We start from the raw sequence: 24,293 nt of genomic DNA, 5'->3' as shown, positions 1-24,293 counted from the left end.
GTTCTTTATTTTCTGTAACAACAAAATTGGAAGTGGTTGGGGACACAAATTGCTCCCACTTAGTAGCAATAATCAGCTACTAATTTCAATGATCCAGACCAAGAGGCTTATGAGTATCAGTTCTCTCATCCATATACTCCCTCTCACTCTTCATGAGATCGTCTGTTTCAAAGTTCCTACGTTATTGTAAAAGCAGGCTTGATTCAATGTGGAAACAACTCTGCCTATCTTTAGTTGCTTCACAGCATCTAAAAAGGCTTAGAGTCCACTCTCTGTATAACAAATGTTTATTCAGAAACAGATAATACATTATCTCCTCCAACCCCTAAAGTTTCCTCCCCCTCCCCACATAGTTTTTTTTTTTTAATTAAAACACAGGTGTTTGATGGACAATCTAAAAAAGGAGAACAATAGCTGTCTTGGGTCCCCTCCCCTACAAACATCTGTTTACATGAAGCACCTTACCACTAATGATGGTGTTGGCTTCCAAACCAAAGAGAGTACTCGGGAAAAACAAGTCCTGCCAAATCCTCGGTTATTTCCATGGCTAAAAGGGATGCAGTGAGACAGAGGAATGGTTTGCACAAGGTAGATAGAGCAAAGGGTTCATACAGAACAAGAAAGCGAAAGAAACAGAGGGTTGGCCAGGAAATAGAATCTGGACCTAAAACGGTTACAGGGAATTGATTAAAGTTCAGCAGAGCTGAACAGAATGAATCAGGTTAGTCTCCCAGCTAGAAGGATCAAGTTCAAATCCCAACTACATTCTGGAAGCGGCTTTTAGCTTTCCTTTCTTATAATACAATTTGAACAAATACAAAAAATGGGGAGCTACTGGGACTCCAAATACCCATGGCAATAACGTTGTGCTAACAAAGTACTGGAAATGCCACCTAGTGGCCTGTGGCCCATCACAGACACTCACTGGCCCAAGGAACATCCTTGCTGCTCTGCATGAGACTTGCCTAATGCTCCTCTGCATTTCCTTACAGAGCACGACCTGCTCTCCTCTGCAAAACCTCTCCCTGCAGCCATGGAGTGCAGCGATCATCCTCCAAACCCACACGTGAGCAGCATGACCGCACAGCAGCCAAACGCTGTCCAAGTGACATCTCAAGGAAGTGAGTTCTCAGGTGCAAGGGAAGGCTGTTTCCAACACACTAGCATCTGAAAAAGGCCCCAGCTCGCTCCTTTGTATAGGAGACAGGGTAGGTTAGAAGGTAAGAAAAAGATTAACATGCCGACATCAGCAGGAGGATGCAACACAGTCTAATAGGAGCGAAACACCTGGATTTCTTCTAACTCTGAACACAAGCCTGGTTCTTGTTTTTCAGTCCAGGAAAAACTGAGCTTGACCCCACAGGGCTCATTGTACAAATGCCAGGGCCTTTTTCGCACCCCCATACCTCTGGATTACCAGAGCTGAGCCATTCCTCCCATAGACGGTGAGGGGTGCACTTGTGCATATGTCCTTTCTCCCTGATGCCTCCATTGTCTGGAATACACAGCAAGACACTCCGTTTTTCACACTTCTCAACGTCTCAGCTGCTGAGCAGAAAAACATCCAACAACCAAAATAAAGTAGTATGTTACTGAGTGCACACAAGTCGAAGTCGCAACATGGTGCTTCCTGCATGAAGCCACACCTGACTTTGTACCCAGTGCAGCAATTTCAAAACCACCGTGGTGTTCTTGCCTGTCAACAGTCAAGAGGATGCACCTTTTAGTTAAAGGTCAGTCAGAAGAAAAGAGAAGAAGGTCACCGCTCCTTCCCTCTCAAAGTCTACGTGCACTTTTAATGGCCACTAAGGGCTTTGGAGTAAAGGAGGGAGTTACATGGTATATGCTTGGTAATACATTACTGGCAGAAGGGGGAGGTTATCCTTTTGGAAAAAAGGAGAAAAAAAGAGTCATGGAAGAAAACTCCAACTATGAAAACAGAAAGTACACACACAAGAGGAAACACTATTGTACAGTAAGGTAGCGATCATAGAAAACAAAAAAAATTTAAAGGCAGGCAAATGCAAAAAACATCTGCACTCCTGCACTTCTCTCATTCCCCAACTTGAATTCCAGTCCACTGCTCGCTCTCCCTTCTCAGAGTTTAATTTTGAATTCTGTGGGCTGCACAGAGGCAGAGACCCCTGAGGATTTGAAGAGTGCCTTCAAGATAGTGTCAGGGTCCACCTCAGCTGGGGGATTTGAGGCGGTGCTTGCACTTGACCGGCATGGTTCCCCTTCCTTCTTCACTGAGGGGGTATCACTCAATCGGCTGGAGGATTAAAAAAAAGCAGTATTTAACTTCTCATTATGAAATAAAATCTAACACTATGTCTGCATTTACTGTTCTCAGTGTTGCCCCCTTCCTAATATTAGAGACAGAGGTTTTAAATATGCTTTCCTCACAAGAAAACCTCCTTGTCTCAGGCTTGCTTTAAGCCTCAGTGCTGAGAACACTACAGAGTCAAGTTACATTGCACCCAGCTCAACATATTCATGGGACAATAACTTGCCAACAGTTTCACTCCCCTCAGGTTCTCAAAACAGAACCTGCAAACATGTTTGGTTCTTCCCCCCCATCCAAAGGACACTTACAGCAATATAGGTTGATCTGAGGTGATGACATTCCCGTTCATATGAAGATTGCATTTCATTGGTTGACCTAAACAAATACAATTTAAAAAGCCCTTATATTAGAATCATGATAAGGCAAGACCCCAGAAATAATACACATCAGTGTAAGCAACAGAGTTCCACGTGCAGGGGAAACATGGGAAAGAACACCTGGTAACATCTTTTGTTGCAAAAAAATCACAGCAACACAAGAGCCACTGAAACACTCAGTACCATACGAAGACTCATGCTAATTAAGAAGTTACATGTAGCTGCAAAACCCTTAGCAAGAACACAAGAGAATCTCCCATTCTCAGCTGTCTGCTCCTCATCTGACATTTATAATAAGTCACTCATCTAAAGAAATAAAAAGCATCTATTTCCAGCTAAAAATTAACACCAAATTTCAGCCTATAACAACACTGCAGGTGGATCCATACTAACAACCGCATTGTTCAAAGTTCGTGGAGAAGCTGATACTAATTGTTTTACAGGCCTGACTCCAAATGCCTCTGACTACCCTTTGAGAGTTCTACAAATATTTGTTTTACTTGTACCTTGCAAACAGCTATTCCTTAGGCAGGTAAAGCCTTCCTACGGACGATCTAGCTCTCAGTACTAGATTAGAAACAAAGCAAATTTAATCTGGAAGTCACACCAGTGGAATCAGCAGGACCCTGCCTCTAGCTTTGCTCACTCTAGAAATTTTTTAAAACATTTACTTCCCCTTCAATAAACTGTGCATATATTCAGCTAGTTACATGGAAGCACGTTACATTGTTTAGCTCTTGAACTGATTTTCTGGCATTCCTCTCTTTTGGTAGCATACAGGCATTTCAGATGCTTCTAAACTCTCCGCTGAGGCGGAAAAATCTTTGGTGATTTATCTATCATAAATGCAACTCTGGCCTCAAACTTACCATCTAAACACCTGTTGTTGTATTTCTTATACGCTGTGATGGCATCTTCTTTCTTCACGAATACTACCTCAGCCACTCCAGGGTGCACCAGCCGGGCTCGCTTCAGAGCGCCGCACACACAGAACAGCTCCTAAGGGCAGAGAGTTCGTCACGACCACGGTCACGTCAAAGGTACCACCTCAACCCAAGACACTGAGTGAGAAAGGCTTAGTTTCCTAATTGCACTGCTTATCCAGCTTTGTAAAATACACGGCAGAATCCTGCCACCTGTTTTGTGTTTGCTATGGTACAAGTACTTTGCATTAGTAATACGGGTTGCACAAAGCTCCATACTGCTACCAACATAAACAGAAAAGTTCAAGGCCAGTAGTCTATACTTTTTGTCACACATGAAGACCAGGCTCATTCTCAGCCTGCTGAGAATGGAAGAAATTAAATAATTTGGACGGAGGCATAAATTCAAGGACAACACCAAGCATCATTTGGCATAAATTATTCTAAGTTATGCCAGATATCTCAGTACACCCTAGAAATGGTATTTTGTCCCAACTTCTTAAGTATGCACTTTTTTATAAAAGTGAACAAAAAACAGAAGAAAAAACAAGCCAAGAACTCTCAAAGTTTTTGCAAGGAAAGCAAACCCATCTCACACCCCTCTTCACTGCATTCACCATAGATCAAGTGATTTATCAAATGAGGTAGGATAAGGGACAAAAGCTTCACCCATCCGCAGTCTGGCAGTAAGCAACACTCACAACAATGTCTTCCTCTGTGACTCGAGGATGCAGATTGTTTACGGTCATCTTTGTGCCTTCCAAAGGACTGAACGCCAGCTGCCAACACAAACAAATGCATCACATAAAAAAGGTCAGAAATGCAGCAGGCAAGACAGCACAGCAGAGGAAGCATAAAGAAGAAGTCACTAAAGGGATGTCTGGAAATTTCTGTGCGCACACACACAAAGGAATGAGCTACAGCTAGTAATGGGAAGTGCATCAATGCTTACAAAAGCCCAGATCATCTGCTGATGAAGAGGTACCCCTCTTCCATGACAATTTGCTTCTGAAGTAACTTTTCTCTTTCATTCCCATAATCCACATACACACACAGGACCCTGTGGTCATGCTCGCATTTTTAAGTGCACATCTCTGCTGCACTCTGCACCAGCCAGCAAGCCCCAAAATATGGCTTCAGCCCCTCAAGAACGTGCTGAACTCATCATGCCTGGGAACACATGGTGGGTTACCTGTACCAAACATCAGGCAGTTTGGCAAAGCAATTCCAGGCAAGTTGTCTACAAATTGCCCAAGAGGTCTTGTGTGTACAGCAAGAAGCTGTATTTGGAAGAACTCTGCTTTTCTCCTTGCTAACAGAAGCAGACAGAAGACAACATAGCTAGTAGTGTTAAAACATTATTCGCCACCAATGACAGGCCAAACAACAACTGCCACAACCCAGTCACACAGATGCCTCCAGGATGACGTGCTCCCATGCTAGATAGTTGAGAGAACTTCCCAGTCTCAAACACTGAGGAACAGGATATTTAAACAGGTTTTGACCTCTCAAGACACGGGTTGCGTCTATCAGAATCAGCTTGATAGAGTCCCAGAAATAATGGTGGAAGGCAGGCAGAAATGAGTTGCTTGCATAACTGACGAACAGCAAGTTTCAGAGACTTCTATAAAGAGCATCTCTCAATTCCCTGAGCTCACCTCAACAGGTGCCGGTTCTTTTGGAGGCTCCTCCTTTGTCACTAAGGTCCGGGACATGTTTGTCAAGGCCTTTGTCCTCATAGGAGAGGGAGGTGCAGGTGGAGCTGTGTACGTATCATTCTGGACCACTTTAGTCAGGGGAACAGTCTTGGACAGAGAGAATTTATTGCCACTCAGCCCGGTCTGCAGGAAGAAAGAATAAAGTACCTCTGAGAGCTGCAAGCTACATGAATTATCCTTCTTTTTCAAGCACCAACAGCAGGAGGGCATTACTACCACGCACTAAGAATTGCATGTCCTTCCCAGTGCCAAAACCACTACAGCACTGGAGACTTTCAGCTCTGAGACAAAAATCAACTGAAGTTTCTGAACACTAGTTTATCCCAAAAGAACACTTCCCTCAGTGACAGAGCACTCTTACATTTCATATTCTTCTTAAATGAACTTTACTAGTGGGACTTGAATCTGAATACAAAGATTTTTAAGTTCTTTACAAAGAGTTCACAAAAATTGCTCATTAACGATAAGATTGAGCTGCCCTAGTGCAAACAACAATACTTCATCAGAAACACCAAGCCAGGGTACACAGGGTACACAAAGACACAGAGCGTAACCTTCTAGCTGGAACTACCCCAGTTTAAAGCCAGACTAAAAGTTTTGCTTGGTAGCTGCTGTGAACACTAGAAATGACACATATACTCCTGAAGAAAAAAAAAGCAAAACAAACCCACAAGAAACATAAGGCTGTTTTTAAGCATGACAAATGACCAGGAGCTCTATTCCAAATAACCACAGGAGAAAAAAAAAACAACACACAGGATAATCATTGCACTAGACTGCCTGTGAGATGGTAAAACCACATGAATTTGCTTTCTCAGAACCACAGAACAATTTAGGACAAACCTATGTCCAGTCCCCATGTCTGAAACAGGGCTAACTTCAAAGACACATCAGGTTGGCTCAGGGCCTTATCCAGTTAACTCTGAATAGCTGAGAATGGCTATTTCACAACCTCTCTGGGTCCCTGTGCCAGAGGCTGACCAATACCCTGAGAATTGCACAACTCCCCCCACTTCCATATACAACTAGAATTTCTTTTGCTGCAACACATTTGTTGGTTCATCTTCTACCTGTTCACTCCCAAAACAGACATGGGTTATGCCTTTTCTATGACCACATGTTAGACAGTGAAAAAGGGTGGACAGATCTCACCACAGCCTTCTCAGTGTTAAAAGACACTGCTCTCTCACCCTTCCTCTCACACATCATGCACTACGGCCCCCTGACCACTCTGTTGTACAAGCTCCAGCCCGTCAGTGTCTTTCATGTATCATAGAGCACCAAAGAGGCACAGTACACCAGCTGTATTGTCAAAATACCAAACAGATGGGAATAATCATCTTCCTTGATTTGATGGCTATAATCTTACTAATATACAATCTATAGTTGGTCTTTGTTGCTGCAAGGATGCACTGCTAACTCAAGCGTATCACCCAGCAGGACCCCCAGCCTCTTTTCCTACAAAGCCACCTAGCTAGTCAGTTCTCCGCCCAAGTTGGAGAGGGTTATCCCACCCCAAGAGCAGGACCTAGTATTTGCGTTGAAATTCCACTTCTCCAGAGCACCACTACTCCCAACAAGCTGCCAACTAAGATTTTGCATGGCAACATATTTCCTGCTTTGATGTCCAGCCTCTAGAAGCAGCAGAAAGCTTCCCTTGCTTGCCTGCTCCAACAATAACGAGACCGGTCCAAAGCACCTCCCCAACAAGAAGAAAGTCAGGAGCTAACATGCAGCAACCTGCCAGCAAGGGAGAAAGCACACACTGTTAGCCTAAAAGAACTCTGGTCCAAAAATAACACTAGAAGCACGGGCACAAAGGGAAGGCTGAGGTGAAAAGCAAACATTTCAGGAGAAAGCATCGTTTACATACTTTAAAAGAATATAAGCCCTGTAAAGCTGCAGCTTGTGTGTCCACCCAATGTGAGCATGGTCTGGTGGGGACTGTTCAGATAATCCCTTACCGCGTTGTGCAGGAAACTGTTTGTGGTGGTGATTTTCATCTGTTTGCTAGGAAGGGGAGAGACACTTTCATCATCATCTTCCATGTCATACAGACCCTGAAGAGAAGCAAGGTAATAGTTTACAAGCAAGTAGATTTAATCTAGACATCACTGCCAAAATAAGTAGATTTCCCTGCCTTCAGCCTTCTTCAGGTAATTAATATCACTACATTGGACTTTACTCCTGTCCTTGCAGCTTGGGGACACGGTGCTGAAGGTATGCAAGTCCATTTCAAAACACCAGTGCAAAAACTATCAAACTTCTTTTCCAGAAATGTCACAGTAAAGCTGTTTCCCTTGGTGCATTCCCTAGATCTCATCAGTTCTGACAAAAACACATCAGTGCAATAAAGCCTCAGTGTCTTTCTTTCTTGCACTTTGCTACCTTTAAAACTGAAGCTTGTGCATATGATTTTTAATTACTTTTTTTAAATTAAGCAGATGCCTGCCAAATACATCTGAACTAAACATCCCTTTTGAGCAGCCTGGTTTCCTCAGCACAGCACATATCCATCTGGCACTAGAAAACACTGCACTAGGAGTTTTACTGAATGAATAATTAATTGCCCAGTTCAACTTAATGCTCATAGCCCTGCCTCAAAATACTGAGGCTAACTCCTACACAAGTATTTTTTTCCTAGACTCTAAATAATGTTAAGAAAAAGTCTATACATTCTGGGCAGTGCCGTATGTGTAAGTCACAACTCAAACCAGCTTCACATTAATTCAGTTGAAAAGTAAAGAAAAACAGAGGGATCAGCAATGAGAGCTTGCAAAACAAGTGGGTTGTCCCAGTCTGCAAGATTCTGATTTACAAACAGGGAAGTTGTTCCAGTCACAGAAATGCGAAGAAGGAGAGAAAAAAAAAAAAAAGGGATGGTAGAATAAAGGAAAATTGTGCAGAAAATAACTGGGGAAAATGCTAGCCATCAGGACAATGGACTTGAGTTTGAGAAAAAGTGAAATGGATTCAAGGTTTATGGTGATGAAGTCAGAATAATGAAGACACTTCTTTAAGTGACAGCATCTGGGACGGGCGAGGGCTGCAGGTCAATGCAGAGGTAACAGACAAATAGCTGAGACAAAAAAAGCCCAAAACAAAATAGGACATGATGTTGTGAATAATAGTTTTCCAGTATTTCATATAATGCTTTATATACACACACACACAAAAAAAAGTAAAATAAGTAATAAAAATGTGTAATTCCTCTCTGAGGCAGTAAGGTGGCTGAATGGCTGGGGCTGTGACAAAGGCCTTTAAAACTGATCCCAGAAGAAGCAGCACAAATTCTAAGGTTTTCTTCAAAGTCTGACTGATAAGGGATATGGCAAATTTGATAGTACAGCAGAACACCAATTAATATCATTCACTATCAGGTTTCCAGCAGGGGCCCATAGCTGGGATTTCACAGGAAGGTTATACCCTCTCCCACCTCACTGTAGAACATTTGACCATGTACAATCGTATCCATTCTCTGAAGCAGCTGGCAGGATGGTGAATCAAAACAACCAAAACTTGATCTCATGTGGTGTCACTGAGAAATTTATAGAACGATTTAAGGGCTAAAGGTCACAGTCTCTAGAAAAAAAACACATTAGCGCATACAGATAAAAATGTGGAATATCTACTTTGCATTCACATAACACACAAGGAATCAAAATCAATTAGACTAAATAAAAACTTCAATTACCATGGAAGTATCTTAACCACACAATAGGGAGCTAAGCTGTTAGAGAACTTCCAAACACTTTTCTTTCCCACTTAAAAGTTTTCTTTGAACCTGCCAGCATTTATGGATACCTTCCCCCTCATAGATAACAAACAAAGAGCATGGAGCAGGCACACACCTGTTTGTGTGTATGGTTGTTCACCACATTGATCCTCATTCCTGCTGGATGAGAGTGTCCAGGAACTGGAGCTTTCTGCTGCAGTTAAGAGAGAAAGAACCAAAGTGTTGAACACTGCAGTCCACCTGATGCCCATTTCAGAAGATCAGAGCTGTTAGTTGATACCCTGAGACCACTTAAATGGAACTCACTATACTGCTTTTGAAAAATATTTCCACCTTCCAATTAGGCACTCTATGCTCCTATGAACATGCTATTAGATAATATCTATATTTCCTGCAATATGTTAAATATGAGACATTTTCACTTAACTGAAAAAATTAAAATCTAAGGCCACACGAAGAAACTGATTGGAGTTTTAGTCCAAGATTAGTCAGAAGGGGACTTAACTCCAGCCCTGCCAGCACTGACTACATATACATTTCCGCCAATATGAAATCGTAAATGTGGTAAATCAGCAAGCTTAGCTTCTCTCCTTTCATCCTACAGGGAACCACAATACTTATTTCCATCGAACTCAACAAGTTAGGAGTCAAAACAATCTAGTTGTTCTCCATTTCAAATGAGAATTAGATACTGCCAATTCACACCAGAGCCAGAATAACCTGCAGTGGAATAAAATGTAGCTGACCCTTCTGCAGCCTGCTATACCATGAAACAGAAACCACAACAGAACTGGTCAGGAAACGTAGCTGTACTAATCAACAACTGAAATCAAGCAGCAACGCTCTCAAAAATAGTTTATTGGTTTCTAAAAAAGCTGGAATCTGGCCATTACAGAAAATAAAGGGTCGTTTTACAAAAACACTCCATACAGGCAGTAAAATCTTCAGATTTGCATTTTCCCTAGACTGTAGCTTACACCATGGCATCCTCATGTTTCAATCTGCTAATCAATTCAGAAACAAGGGTACCTGTCCTACAGAAACACCAGTAGAGCTGTGGAAATTCTTTTGGTTTCAAAGACTTTTTTCCACGCTTTATGAGAAACAAGACCACAGTACAGGACATTAGAGCTGTGTGCTGCATTTCAGATCAAGATACTTTAGTTTGATTCTGCTCCCACATTTGGTAAGAGAGGAGGGCCATGGGATATTTTGAATTGCAGTATAAACTTTAAAAAAAAAATTATTAAATAATTGCTGACACATACGGTTTGTCTACAGTCTTAATCGCTATTATACAATATTACTTGCTTGCAATATATTGTCTAACTGCAGGTCAAACCAAGTCACACAAAAAAAACCTAAATCAGGTCAGAGCAAACTGCTACAGTACCAAGTTTCTGGAAACTATTTTAACTCCTAGAAGCTTCGTAGAAAATGTTCAACTCCTAATGGCTGATGGTGGTGATTTGGCTTAGAAGGACAGCATGAGTATTAATTACCCTACTAATTAAAGACTACTGAACAGACTGCCCTATTGCTCTGCGATTAGCCCTTCTTACTACCACAAGAGTCCTTTCTCTTTCTTAGGTCAGCCCAGCAGTAAACCTGCAGAGTACTGGAAATTTCCTAGGCCAATTTACAGAAGAAATGTGCTTAATGCTCTTGAGCAAAACTCACAGCTGAACAGAAAGAAGACTCATCTAGGCTTCCAAACTGATGAGAACAGGAGATTTTCTGGGTATGTGTAAGCGCATTGTTGACCTTTGGGAGCAGGAAAACAGAAGAGATAGGCTAGGAACTTCAGTTATATGCTTGCAGAGGTGAGGAACAAAACCACTCCTCAAACAACAATCCTGACAGTCTGGAAACTTCTCTTCAGACTCTACCCACTGTACCTAACACACGCATAGTTCAAAAGTAGTTGTGACTCAGAGAAGTTTGCTCAGAATCAAGTTACTGTGCACACAGCAAAGTGAAATTAGAAAACTGGCAAAGGAAAGCAGCAGGTTAGCATGATCAACCGATTATACTGCAATTGAAATAAATCTTAAGCCTCTGCAGGAATCCATCATGTAACCAGGCAACTCCCTGGAAGCCAGGGCTTTCCTGAAAACCAGAGACATAGAGAAATTGTAGAAGGGCTCTTAGATACAAAGATGGCTGTATATTCTAAACTGTTATCCCACCATTAGGATAAACCAGCTATCTAGACAGGACAATCCACCACAGACTTGCAAAGAGGGGTGGTATAAGAATGACAAAAAATGCATACATTTTCTTTGTATTTAGGTGGGAGACTACTTAACCATTCAAGACAACCACTTTAATGCTAACAGGAGTGCTGCTTTAGTCTTTTTGGGCCCAAAATTCAAATGAGAATTTAAATGAAAGCTGAGATTCTACAAAAAGCCCCAAGCAGCTGCAGGGACACCCAGACGGCTCCAAACCCTGCCCTACAGGCTGGACTCAACCGCATTACCATGGTTTCCATTGTAAACATGTGAACATATTCATGTAGCATCATTTCTACTGAACTGCTGTAAAATAACTGAGGGGTTCAGAGGTGGCTTGCTTGACCTACTTGGATAGTTTTGGTGATTTTCACAGCTGGATTTACTGTCCCCATCGTTGGGCTGATAGCAGCTGGAGTGCTCCTTTTTAAGCTGATCTTCTCTCTGGCATCCACCACTTTGGTCACCTTTTCAGCAGCAACACTTTGCTGCTTACGGGAATTCAACATCTCTCGAGCATCCTGCACCTTCCCTTTGATTTTGAACCGAGCGTCCTTTTGAATCAGTTTTTCACGGGCATCTTTAACCCCCAGTTTGTGACGGGCATCAGTGAGTCCTATCTTCTGCCGGGCATCAAATGTCCGCTGGAAGCTGACAGCTGGTGATGACCTATTGAGAAGATTTTGCTGGATCCCAATGCGAGATCTTACACCTCCAAACACTGGCCTTGTGTTAAGTCTGGGGGAAAAAAAAAAAAGTTTCAGACATTGTAAGATGTGTTACAGTATCAATAAAAGTATTTGTGTTGCTGCAAACAAACGTTCATTATTACTGCACAGAAATCCACTCAGGTTAGATGTCCAAATACAATAGTAAAGCCCCTAAGCTGTTTTATGCTGGATTTTACTTTCTACATAAACAGCTAAGGAACTGATTTCCAAAATCCATTCTTAAACTCACATTTACAAACTTCAGTAAAGGGCTGACTTCAGCTGTGCTAAGTACATACTACATTGAAACAAAACTTTTCAACAACTTAGTTACTTAGGGAGACCTTTGAAGACAAACAGGACAGAGCAGTTCTGCTAAAGTAGCTTTTGTAGTACAACAGTAAGTCCTGATACAAAGGAAACATGGAACTACGTGTGATTTCAATCCTGGGCAGCAAGTTTAGATTCGTGGAAGCATAGAGGCTTGGGGTTAGGAAGTACAAACACCAGTACCAACCTCAGTTCAAAGCCACCAGTTTCCAAGTTTACTTACTGCCAGCAAGAATACTTATCAGTCAAATTACTCCTTAACATCACTGTCTCTTCTTTAGTCTACTAACAGAACTGCTGCACTCAATGTGCTTTACTTTTTAAGCACATCATCACAATACTGAGCACAGAAAGATAACAGCCCACACAAACAGCAGCACTTATACTTGGACACAAGTATTACTAAGAAGCAGCCCATTAGGTAGTGAAAGCTGAAACTAGCTTCTCGTTGCAAGTCTAATTCACTTGTTCAAAATCTCCCCTCGAAGGAAACTGCTTGTCTAATTTTTTAATACAGTTCCTCATTTAAGTAATTTTTAAGGATTTTATTTGTTCCATTTGGTTTATTAAAAAAAAAAAAAATCACAACAAAAAATATGTCAAAGTGGGAAAAGAAATTTTAAAATTCAGGTACTGAAAAAATATTCCTGCTGTTGGCATTTTAGAATTCAAGTAAGCTAAATAGGGCTACAGTGTTCATCTGCTTTCTGAAACGTACTGTTCAGTATTATAAAGTCTAAAAGTAGGTATCTAGCATCTGTGTAATACTCAAAAGGCTTTGTCACAAGTTCAAATGATGATGCAATTTGACTCTTTCCTACAGCTTTATATTAGCATTTCCTGATCTAACCCTACAATCCCAACATATTTACAGTCACGTATTTTCAGTGGAGAAATCTGTAAAAAAAGAGGTGAAAGACAAAATCTCCACTTCTGTTTCTTTCATTCTTGTGTCCAGACAATGAGAAATGTAGGACTGGGATCCCATCTTGTTATCTAGTGAAGAATCCTATGGCTGCTCATACAGCCAAAGCACATTATGTACAAGAAACAAGAGTATTATTAAGATCATTGATTGAAATACACCCTGAATAATACAGAAGACTAAGAGTACCCATAAAGCAACAGCCACAGAACAAGAGTTACCCTGCAATTTTAAAAAGCATTAATTTAGCAATGTTAAAAGCATTCAGTCCTTTTCGGTGCCCAATGTGGGCCTCAAACAGTCCGTGATAACAAGAGGTTTGACTGGAATGGGCTAGACTGAATTTACAGGTGCCACTGCCATTTGGCTCCTGTGCTTGCCATGGGGCTTGTTTGCCTTACTGTAAATTCGTCTTGTGCTTGTCGATAGCTGCTTTTTGCTTTTGCTGCTTGCTGTACTGCTTTTCATCTTACTCTGCTGTGCCTGGGAATGTAACAGTGATAGCGATGCCTGGGCACTGCTGCTGTGTCTGTGCTGCTGTACTGGACAGGCTAGAACACCAGTGTGAACTCAAGTCAGAACAACTCTGCAGACACAGAAGTCAGTGCAGAAGGTGCAGCAGGAGGTGCTCCAGGCGCTGGAGCAGAGATTCCCCTGCAGACCATGGTGTAGAACATGGCGAGGCTGGGTGTTCCCCTGCAGCCCATGGAGGTCCATGGCGGAGCAGATACCCACCTGCAGCCCATGGAAGACCCCACACCAGAGCAGACAGATGTCCAAAGGACCATACCCCATGGAAGAGACCCACATTGGAGCAGTTTGTGAAGAACTGCAGCACCTGGGAAGGACTCTCATTGGAGAAGTTTGTGCAGGACTGTTTCCCATGGGAGGGACTCCACACTGGAGCAGAGGAAGAGTGTGGAGTCCTCCCCTTAGGAGGAAGGAGCAAAAGGAACAACATGTGATGAACTGAGTGCAACCCCCATTCGCTGTCTCCCTGTGCTGCTCAGGGTGGGGAGGAGGTAGAGAAATTGGGGGCAAAGTTAAACCTGGGATTTGAGTGGCATGTTCTGGAATTACTACACCAGGAACCCTTTCTTGCTCACCAGGCTAGGAGCACAAGGAGGAGTTCACTGGAATGTTAGCCCTGTAACCAGCCCAAAGGAACTAGGGGTGGAGATTGTAATGGAAATACCTTTAAATTGTTGTAAGTTACAGGGAGTACTATAGCAGGAACCACCTGAACCAATGGAGGACAAGCCTTGCAAGAAGCAGTGCAAGTGCAGCAGTGACCTGACCTGAGCTGGCATTGGTGCCCAGCAACTCCACACAATGCACCACCTCTCCTGTCCTAAGTGAACACAGTAACAGGTAGAACCCAAAGTGATGGGCTACACGAGTCCAATCGACATTTTGTGTACATTTATGGACACTTCACAAGGGCAGTCCATAGACCAAGGGAATGGTATCTGTGTATTATACCAAAGGATGGGAAGGGTGGTGGTGAGTAACAAGAATGTATTGGATAGTTTGAGACTCGAGCATGATGTAATTGGTATGGAATAAGGGGTGAAGAATGTGCTGGTTTTGGCAGGGCTTGAGTTAATTTTCTTCGCAGTAGCTAGTATGGGGCTACATTTTGGATTTGCACTGGAAACAGTGCTAACACAGGGATGTTTTAGTGACTGCTGAGCAGTGCTTACGCAGAGTCAAGGCCTTTTCAGCTCCTCACACCAGCCCACCAGCAAGTGGGCTGGGGGTGCACAAGAAGCTGGGAAGGGACACAGCTGAATCCAGCTGGCCAAAGGAATATTCCACACCATATGACATCATGCTCAGTATAGATACTAAGGGAAAGAAAAACGAAGGGGGGATGTTTGGAGTGATGATGTTTGTCTGCTCAAGTAACCATTACACATGATGGAGTGCAGCTTTCCTGGAGATGGCTGAACACCCACCTGCCCATGGCCAGTAGTGAATGAATTCCTCGTTCCACTTTGCTTGGGTACACAGCTTTTGCTTTACTTATTAAACTGTCTTTATCTCAACCCGTGAGTTTTCTCACTTTTTCGATTCTCTCCCCGATCCCACCAGAGGAGAGCAAGCAAGTGGCTGTGTGGGGCACAGTTGTTGGCTGGGGTTATACCACAGCAGTGCCACACAAGTGGTTCTTTTTAATAAGCATAAAAGAGGGCAAATTAAAACCAGAAACGTGTATCAGCATTTAAGCCAGAATTAGTTAAAACTGCTAATGACACAAACTAATAAAAATAGTTAGGTAACTCTGTACTGAAGATTACATCATCTCTTAAGATTTGTGTTTATCCTAATAAGCAACTATCTTCTGTATACAATTGCTTACCCTGTAACAGCATTAACTCTTTAGGCTTTTTGTGACACAACATCTGAAATACAGGGGAACCTCAAACATCTAATTAACTTTCAATTACTCCAAGTTCTGTCTTGACTATTTTGTGGATTAGTACATTTTCCAGGTGAAGATTTTTCTGTTATTTCATCTATACTACGGAACAGCATGGATATAATGATTAAAGTTTATTCAGCCTTCACAAAGTCAAGTTAGCCACCTCAGAGATCTTAGAAGGTGAGCTGAACGCTACAAACAACAGAAATGCAAGGCACAAAAATTCTTACAGTTTTGCTGAGGGATTATTGTTCAGCAAATAAAAGCAGGAAGAATTCTTGGAAGAACTCTGAGTTAAGAAGGGATTTAACAAAGGAGAAATGAGGTACTTGGCATACTAAGCAGTATAAGACTGTTCCAAATACGCAGGATAACATGAATGAAAGTGCAAAGCCAAGGCCTTGTCTAGACTAGGATTTATATATGTTTGAATGTTTTGCCAGTATATGTTAGCAGATAACTTTCAAAATACTACTCTAGACACACAAGTGCAGACAGAGTTAAAGCCTCAGATTCCCCAGTGACCATTAACTTTAAATAAAAAAGGCACGTTTAGCTAACACAGATGGGGAGAAATCCATGGACAAGACCTTCAGAAGCATCAAGAGACTACAGCAAAAGGGAAGCTGAAAAGCTACCAAGGGAGAAGGCAGATAAAGATTGCCAACAGCTGCACTAGAGTAAACGGCCCAGCCTATACTGGAGCACCTGCCCTACAGAGCCTAATCTTGTAGCTAATATGAAACACACTCCACATCCACACAAGCATTTCAAACAATCTGTCAACCACGCTACAGAGGTTACAGTTTCCGAGGGCCAGGCAGCAAGTTTGATGAAGTCCCTGCAGCCTGGCCTACGCGGATCCCGACCAGCTCCGCTACAGTCACGGCTCCCGGTGGCACAGCCCCCCTCCCACGGCCATCCCACAATGCACCGGGCTGCTCCTGAACGCACCGCTCCGGGAGCTACGGGGGCCCGGGCACCCCGGGGCGCTGCCCGGCGAGGAGCCGCAGCCCAGCAGCAGCTCGGGGCGCAGACACGAGGCAGCCCAGACACCGAGGGGGCTCGGGGCAGGGGGCGCCGGCGCTCGGCTTGGGGAGCCCCATTGGGGGAATTGGCGGGGAGAAACAGAAGGAAGCGGGGAAAGCGCAGGACGGAGGCTGTGGCACAGCGGTGGGCTGCGCCCGGAGGCTGGAGAGAGACGAGAAGGGCCCGGGAAGGGGGCGGGCGGGGCGGCCCTGCCGGGGCCGGAGCCCACGGGGCAGCGCCAGGAACAGGAGGTGAGGTGGGGGACAGACCCCCGCCCCAGCCCAGCCCTGAGCGACAGCCCCCACCGCCAATCGCCGCCAGAGGCACGGCCCCGCAGAGCGACGCCTGAGCCAATGGGAAGGCGAGAGCGGGGAACAGGGCCGGGCGGCGCTGAGGCAGGCGGTGGCCCGCAGCCTCTAGAGCGGAACGACCGAAAGAGACAATACAGGAACCACCGGAGGCCGCCGGGCCCGGGGCGCGGCCCTCCCGACCGCTTACCTCCCTTTCACCATCACACCGCGTTTCCGTATGAGCTCGTCCAGAGAGAGGTCCGCCATCTTGTCGCGGGGCCCAACGATGAGACGCAGCGAGCGAGACCCGGACATAACATCACACTACTTCCGCTACTCGCCCCGCCTCCAAAAGTAAGACAGTCTCCGCCCGAGTGCGCGATGAGGGCGGGTACGTCCCACAATTCCCAGCGGCGCCCGGGCTGCTCATTTACATACGTCCCGCAGCGGTCCCGTCACGGTTCGGCCCCCGGCGGCAGTTACGCGGCGTGGAAAGGAAAATAGACCGGGCAGTGTAGTGAAGAAAATGAAGACTTAGCTTGTGCGTGGTGGATCCCCGTGGGGAGCTGCTCGCCCTGAGCTATAGAGCTAGCGCGCAGGGCTGTCCCAACGAGGCGGGGTGGGCTGCGTTATGCCTTAAACTTATGAGTAAGGAAAATAACGACCCGGGGTGACGCCCGGGTCCTCACTGCGAATGTGAGATGAATTTTTGCGCGGGTACAGGTCGCCCCTGGGTGGCCCGCTTACTTCGCGGGGTGCCCGGGAGTGTGATCTGCCCGACCCTACGTGCTGAGCGTGTCAAAAGCAGAATGGGGGCGGGGGTGATGACGCCCGTGCGGCGGGGCGGAGCGCTGGTGTGCGGCACCGCAGTCTTGACGCTGGGTGCTGTGGGAGGGAGCCCTCACCTGCCGCTTTCATCTTTTGGTGAAGACCAAATCGCTATAAAGGAGAAAATGTTGTGTCTCCTGTGGCTCCCGCCCCGGCTCCGTCCGGTTTAAGCGCGACACCGCCTGCCTGGGCTGGCCTAGGGGGCCCTCGCGAGGCTTAGCGATACATCACCGAAACCCTCCTGGTATTTACGTGCCTGCGCGAAGTGACGGCTTTTTTATGCTTTTGCGGGAGGAATTATGGCATTTAAAATCAGACTAAGTAAAAAAAAAGAAGAACCCCCGAAACACAGTGAAAGGGAACGGCCGCCGTGCACAGGCTTGGGCAGAGCTGAGCTTCCCGGTGCCTTTCCAGCATTGCCTCCTGCCCTGCCCTGACACATCGCCAAAACGCAGCTTTTTGCTCCTGCTCACAGCTCTGTGCCCCCCGCAGCTGTCAGGATCTCTTGTGTTTCCCCTCTGCACCATCCCTGCTCTCTCCCTGCCGTCTCCCCACCACAATGCCCCTGAGCCACGGCAGCATAGGCAGCAGCATCCACCATGTCCCTGTGGAGCTGCTGGCCCGTGTGTGGTCTTTGTGCCACCCACAGAGAAGGCCCTGAGAGGAAGCTCTTGCATGCCAGTGGCTGCGCACAGCTGGGAGACCTCAGGGTTCCGCAGCACAGATTTTTCTCTTAGGAGCCTACGGTCATACCAGTAGTGATGCCAGGTCACCGCTTAGTTGTCCACTGGTACTTGGTCCGGATCAAGGGTAACACATGACTGCATCACTATCAAATTAGGCGACACAATAATAAGTTTATGCCATTTTTGTGCCACCTTTCTGAAGCTGTTGAGATAGTTGATCTAGCTGAGCTGGTGGGGGTGGATGATAAGTAACAACCATAAAGTCTGCTGTTGCAAAACGAACAGGTAGCATTTCTTTGAGCAAATTTGGATGACTGTAAGAGCAGCCCAAGTGGTTCCAGACCCAGTATCCTGTTTCCAACCTGCAAGGAACCCCCAATGGAAGTCTCTTTCTGACACCTGTCCAGATGTCCCATGGACCTCAGTGGTATTCGTGCAGCCTCGATACCCTTTGACAAGGAGTACATGTCCACTCTCCACTGCAGGGCGAGCCATGTCCTCATGTTCATCATGTTTCCATCAGCCTAGTTCTTGCAGCTGAAGGCAGAGAGTGCACGTGTAGCTCCTTTCCTCCCTCTTGTCCACCTGTGATCCCCTAAGTCATCTTCAGGCAAAGAGACCAGACCTGCTCACCCATTCCTTAAGTGAAGCTCCCTTCCCTCTGCAGGCACCCCCCTTCCCATGCACAAGTCTCTGGGAAGCTGGTAGGGGGCATGAGGCCTTTAAACCTCAGGATCTCCCATTCCTGGTGTTTATGGTGGTTTTACTATTGCCGCAAGACATGACAAGCTGCAGCTCAGCCTTCACGGGTCCCGCCTGGTTCCTCATTGCAGCTTTGAAAGAGAAGTCAAATATTTGCCCAGGCCTCAGCTTCTCTCCTCGGGGCTGGGAGTGGGGGAAGGTGCAAGCAGCAGCAGAGAGGCCTCCCTGAACGTGGGGGTCCCCGCAAAGGGCTCCTTGACCAAATGTGCTGGGAGACTCCCAGGCCTGCCCTTGGTTTTTCAGAGGCAAATTCCTTGAGCATGTCTCCTTCACCAGGTGAGACCCAGGACACCAAAGTCAGAACAGAGGAGATCGTTTCCCTGTCTCACACGCATTTCCTTTTAAAAAATATCCATCAGGAAATCATGCAAAGAACGTCACGTTAACCTTGGAGTAGTACGTGGCACAGCATCCAACTTATATTACCCTCAGTGAGTCATACAGAGGCACATGGAGCAGCTAAGAGCAGAATGACACGGCCAGAAAAAATATCAGGTAAGTTGTTGTGGAGCAAGGTCACATCATTACTCAGTCTAGATAAAGCCTGTCTGTCATGGCAACCCACCACAGCGTTAGATGTGTTTCCTTGCTCTTCGAAGGACAGAAACCTGCGTGCCCCACGTGTCAGAAGCCAAGTAACCTTTCTAGCAGACTTCAGTTAGGAAAGCTCATAATCACCCAGGCTGTTAGAAACCTTAATTCTTCGCCATTAATTATAACAAAACTATTAAAAATTGACTCTGTAGGCAGTACGCTCCCCCTTAATTGCATTAATACCATCACCATAATAATTGCCTTGACACAGAAACATTTTGCATGAAAACAATTAAGCAATTTTGTAATTAATTTCAAGAGGGAATTAGCTGCCTTAGGGGTAATTTTTTCTATATCAGTTTTTGTACACTGAAGTAGAATCCTGATGATTACAATAACAATCTCCTGACTTCTTATATATTTCTTTTTTGTTCAGATTGAAGACATAGAGACATTAACATTTTTGGAGGTTGTACCAGGAATGTCAGTTAACGTGAGCTCTGTTTGAGTTCTAGTGTTTGTTTATGTCTATAAACTGAGAGTTTGATTACTTTGTTAATTATTTATTAAGAAGTGTGTTTCCTAGCAGGAATAAATTTATTTTTTAAAAATAAAAACAGAAAAAGAAAAAGGACCTAATTTGGGATTAGATTGGACTAAAACAATCATTTGCAGAAATAATTAGATATTCTTATCATGGTAAAAGTGTAAACTATAAGCAAATAAGCGGGACTGATCATCTTCTAATTTCTTCACCAGAGCCCTTCTGTTATTTACTTTGGACATAACCCAGAACAGAACAGGACCTGTTGTGTTGTTCTTGTTTTTTGTCTGGGTTCGACATGGGTGCTGCTGTGGGGAAGGTCGATCCTCAGAGCCTGGGTGCTGGCTGCCAGCGTATTCCTTCTCCTCTCCTGCCCGGCCAGAGGAGCCACGTGCTCCCTTCCTCCAAAGCCTCAGCTCACAGCTGGTTGTGTTAATGTGTTTGTCCTGGCATCAAACACTGGCACTGCCACCAGTTCACAGAATCAAAGAATGGTTGGGGTTGGAAGGGACGTCTGGAGATCATCTAGTCCAACCCACTTGCTAAAGCAGGTTCACCCAGAGCAGATCACACAGGAATGTGTCCAGGTGGGTCTTGAATGTCTCCAGAGAAGGAGACTCCACAGCCCCTCTGGGCAGCCTGTTCCAGGGCTCTGGCACCCTCAATGAAAAGAAGTTTCTCCTCATGTTTAGAGGGAACCTCCTGTGTCTGTGCCTGTTGTCCCTCGTCCTGTCACTGAGGCACCACTGAAAAGAGTCTGGTCCCATCCTCTTGCCACACACCCTTGAGATATTTATAAGCATAAATAAGGTCCCCTCTCCGCCTTCTCCAGGCTGAACAGACCCAGCTCTTTCAGTCTTTCCTCCTAAGAAAGATGCTCCAGACCCATCATCGTCTTTGCAGCTCTCTGCTGAACTCCCTCCAGTAATTCCTCGTCCTTCTTAAACTGGGGAGCCCAGAACTGGACACAGTACTGCAGATGCGGCCTCACCAGGGCAGAGCAGTGGGGGAGGATCACCTCCCTCAATCTGCTGGTCACACTCATCCTAATGCACCCCAGGATACTGTTGGTCTTCTTGGCCACAAAGGCACATTTTTGACTCATGGTCATCCTGTTGTCCACCAGGACTTCCAGGTCCTTCTCTGCAGTGCTGCTTTCCAGCAGGTCAACCCCTAACCTGAACTGGTGCATCTGTGAACCTCTCAATAACCATTTTAAAATTCTGAACTTTCTTACTGAAATGTTCAGGAAAATTGGTTCCTACCCCATGTAGCTGTCCTTAGAGTATATCATCACGAATGTAATCCAAAGCAGCCTGAAAAGAGGAATTTTAGTCCTCTTCTCTTCCTAAACTGCTGTTGCCTCTACTTTGTCATTGTGTTTTGGGAGCATCGTGAATGAAGGAATCACTCAAGAATAAAAGCTCGTGGTTTAGTGGTTTCCATGCACGTGGAATTTTAATTGCACCAACACTTTGTGTTTGTATTTGTCACACTTTCTGCACTGTTCAATTCTAACTAGATTTACTAAGCTAGGGCTTGGTAAATATGTGAGTTGTCAAATGCCTGTGAAATGAGTCAAATAACTCATAACACATATATTTTCTCTGAAGCACAGCTAACCCTAATATAAAATACCATACGTTCATTGACACTATGCTCTTGATGTTATTCTTTTAGTCCTTTGAAAGAGTGGTTGATGAACTGTGCATTTTTTGGCCAGTTTATCTGTTTAGTCCTTTGTTTTCTGTGTCTTTGGGTGGGGGAGCTAAAGGGGACAAGAAAAGAAATGTCAATCCATGAGCAAAAGCTCATGGGTGAACAGTCTCCCAGTCTGTTTTCCTGTGTTGTGAGAATTTGGTCTCAGTAACTTGAGACAAGCCCTTGTAGAAGACTAAACTGCTTGAAACATCTCAGCTCCAGCTATGAAAGATCTCAGCATTGCTTCTCAGGTCAGTTGCCCAGTCCTTCCTTCAAAATTACCCATGTTGGTATTTGAGTGATCTTAGTTCTCACAGGACTCTGTCACGAGGGATATCGAATTTCTAAGGAAAATAGCTGGTGAAATAGCTGCTATTTGCCTTCCCAGGTACCCCTCTGGAAAATGAGCATGTGAGATGTATCTCCGTGCATTTTAACCAGAGTCCGGCCATCACTTTCAAAAGCGAAAAACCTTCTAAAGAGAAGTTAGTGATATAATCCAGGTATTAGTTATGTGTTGTTGCAAGATTTGGGAAAATACAGCTGCCCAGCTGTGGTGGTGCCTGTGTTTGGGGTCAGGTTTTCTCCCTCTGAGGGGAAGGCACAGTGATATGTAAAATCAGCAAGCTAATAAACTCTTAAAACCACGCTTTTGGGTTTTAAAAAAAGCATTTCTTTATTCAGTGATGGGGCCAGACTGGGGGTGTCCCTCCATAGGTCTGCCACCAACCAGTTGGTTATACATGGGTTATATTGACAGAAGAATTACATATTCATTACAATTCTTTACACCGATTAACATATTTCACACCTGTTCTAACACAAGCCATCCATTTAAGCAATGCTAAGCAACATTCGCATGTTTCTCAGTTACTTCCCAGTTACCTGTTTTAAAAGAATATGTTGTAAATCTATGTTAATTTTAAGAGTAGGGTATGATTACTGAGTACAAAGCTTCTATGGCTATAAGGTCTGCTTATACAAAGATTATGTGGTTACAGGGTTGGTTTATCTTTAAAGGTTGCTGCCTTAATATTTTCCTGAACTATGACTTCCATAATTCCTTAAAATAAAGTCTAATAATTAGAAATACAAGTATCACAGTGGTGGGATTGGAGCTTCTGCTGTGTCTGTGAAGTATTTGCTCTGGGATACCTAAGGGAGAACATCTGTCTTGCAGGACCTGTAGGTTTCGTTATCCTCATATTGACATTTTACACCATATAAAAAAAAAATCCAAGACCCTAAGGGCACAACTGACAGCACTGACCAAGAGATACAGGGTGGAAAAAGCTGTGGGAGAAAAACATTTCAGCAGTAGCATTTCTTCAAGTCTCTTAATGATGGTGTAGAGCCAAAGAAGGAAGGGAAGACAACTCTGGGTTATTTCATGATGGCATCCTGTACAACACAGAGGAAGGCAGGATGTATCGGTGTGGCTCAACCTGTTCTTCAGGGACATTCTTATTTGGAGGCTTCGGGCTACCTCAGTCCGGCACAGCAGCAGCCACCACTATTATCCCTGCCGCCAGCGACCTTCCTAAAACAATGGTGTTTTGTTGGTTGCTCCAAAGTGCAACCACTCCTAAGTAGACTTAGCCGGGGACATTTGAGACTCAAATCCCTCATCTCACTTTGCTGGTAGGACTGGTTTAAGGAACGCAACCCGCACCAGATGTGTGACCTAACTCACCACACTGGTGCACTGGATGTTCAGCCCAGGTGAAATCTCACCCTCAAAACATCAAGAACTGGGAAAAGAGGTTGTGTTGGCTGCATGTTCCTGTTTGCAGCAGGAGATGTGAGAGTCTGGCAAGAGGGAAATTTCATGCATCAAGACATTTTGTGGCAATCTGTGGACCTTTGTTGCCTATGGATGACGTACTAGGTCTGTTGTGAGAGATTAAAAATCCTGTAGCTGTGCGGGATTTGCTGTGTCGGGGCTGCTGCACTCTAGGCCAAATGGCACCTTTTGCAAGGAAGGGGAAATTGTTGCTCCTTTGAGATGAGGTATAACAGTGAAAAGAGATTTCAGCAGTACCTCAGAGCCCAAGTCTGCTGGATTCTGCTGGCTGCTGTACAGACAGAGCAAAAAGCCTGGTCCTGCTGCTCAGAGAGACTAGGGAGCGTGTGTGAAGCCTGCTAGAAAGGATGCAGCAGGGCTTGTAGCCTTCTGAAGGCCTTTAAAGAAACCTTTGCAACAGAAAGCTTTGTAACTTGAATGTGTTAGTGTAGCCTTCAGAAGGTTTTAAAA

General features: G+C 44.7%; 1 protein-coding gene and 1 non-coding gene across 3 annotated transcripts; one reads left to right on the top strand and one right to left on the bottom strand.

Annotated features, from left to right (window-relative positions):
* Positions 1-269: 269 nt before the first annotated feature.
* Positions 270-17,396, bottom strand: POLDIP3 (DNA polymerase delta interacting protein 3). Of its 2 annotated transcripts, none has more exons than XM_065045541.1 (9): positions 17,193-17,396; positions 11,626-12,013; positions 9,157-9,231; positions 7,270-7,365; positions 5,246-5,428; positions 4,289-4,366; positions 3,534-3,663; positions 2,596-2,662; positions 270-2,272 (listed from the first exon to the last, which is right to left on the bottom strand). In XM_065045541.1, exons 1-9 carry the CDS (start codon positions 17,297-17,299, stop codon positions 2,098-2,100), a joined length of 1,299 nt encoding a protein of 432 aa, XP_064901613.1. In that variant the 5' UTR covers positions 17,300-17,396; the 3' UTR covers positions 270-2,097. The 2 variants fall into 2 exon arrangements, with proteins under 2 accessions (XP_064901613.1, XP_064901602.1); XM_065045530.1 differs by having other exon boundaries at positions 9,157-9,234; positions 17,193-17,362.
* A 219-nt stretch (positions 17,397-17,615) lies between these two features.
* LOC135578351 (U12 minor spliceosomal RNA) lies at positions 17,616-17,763 on the top strand. Its single transcript, XR_010469865.1, has one exon. It is a non-coding gene; the product is annotated as a U12 minor spliceosomal RNA (small nuclear RNA).
* Positions 17,764-24,293: the final 6,530 nt, after the last annotated feature.

The sequence above is a fragment of the Columba livia genome, chromosome 1 (genome assembly GCF_036013475.1).
Source record: "Columba livia isolate bColLiv1 breed racing homer chromosome 1, bColLiv1.pat.W.v2, whole genome shotgun sequence".
Taxonomy (NCBI): Eukaryota; Metazoa; Chordata; class Aves; order Columbiformes; family Columbidae; genus Columba; species Columba livia.
The sequence above is the reverse complement of the archived record's forward strand: the minus strand, read 5'-3'. Positions and strand labels throughout refer to the sequence as shown.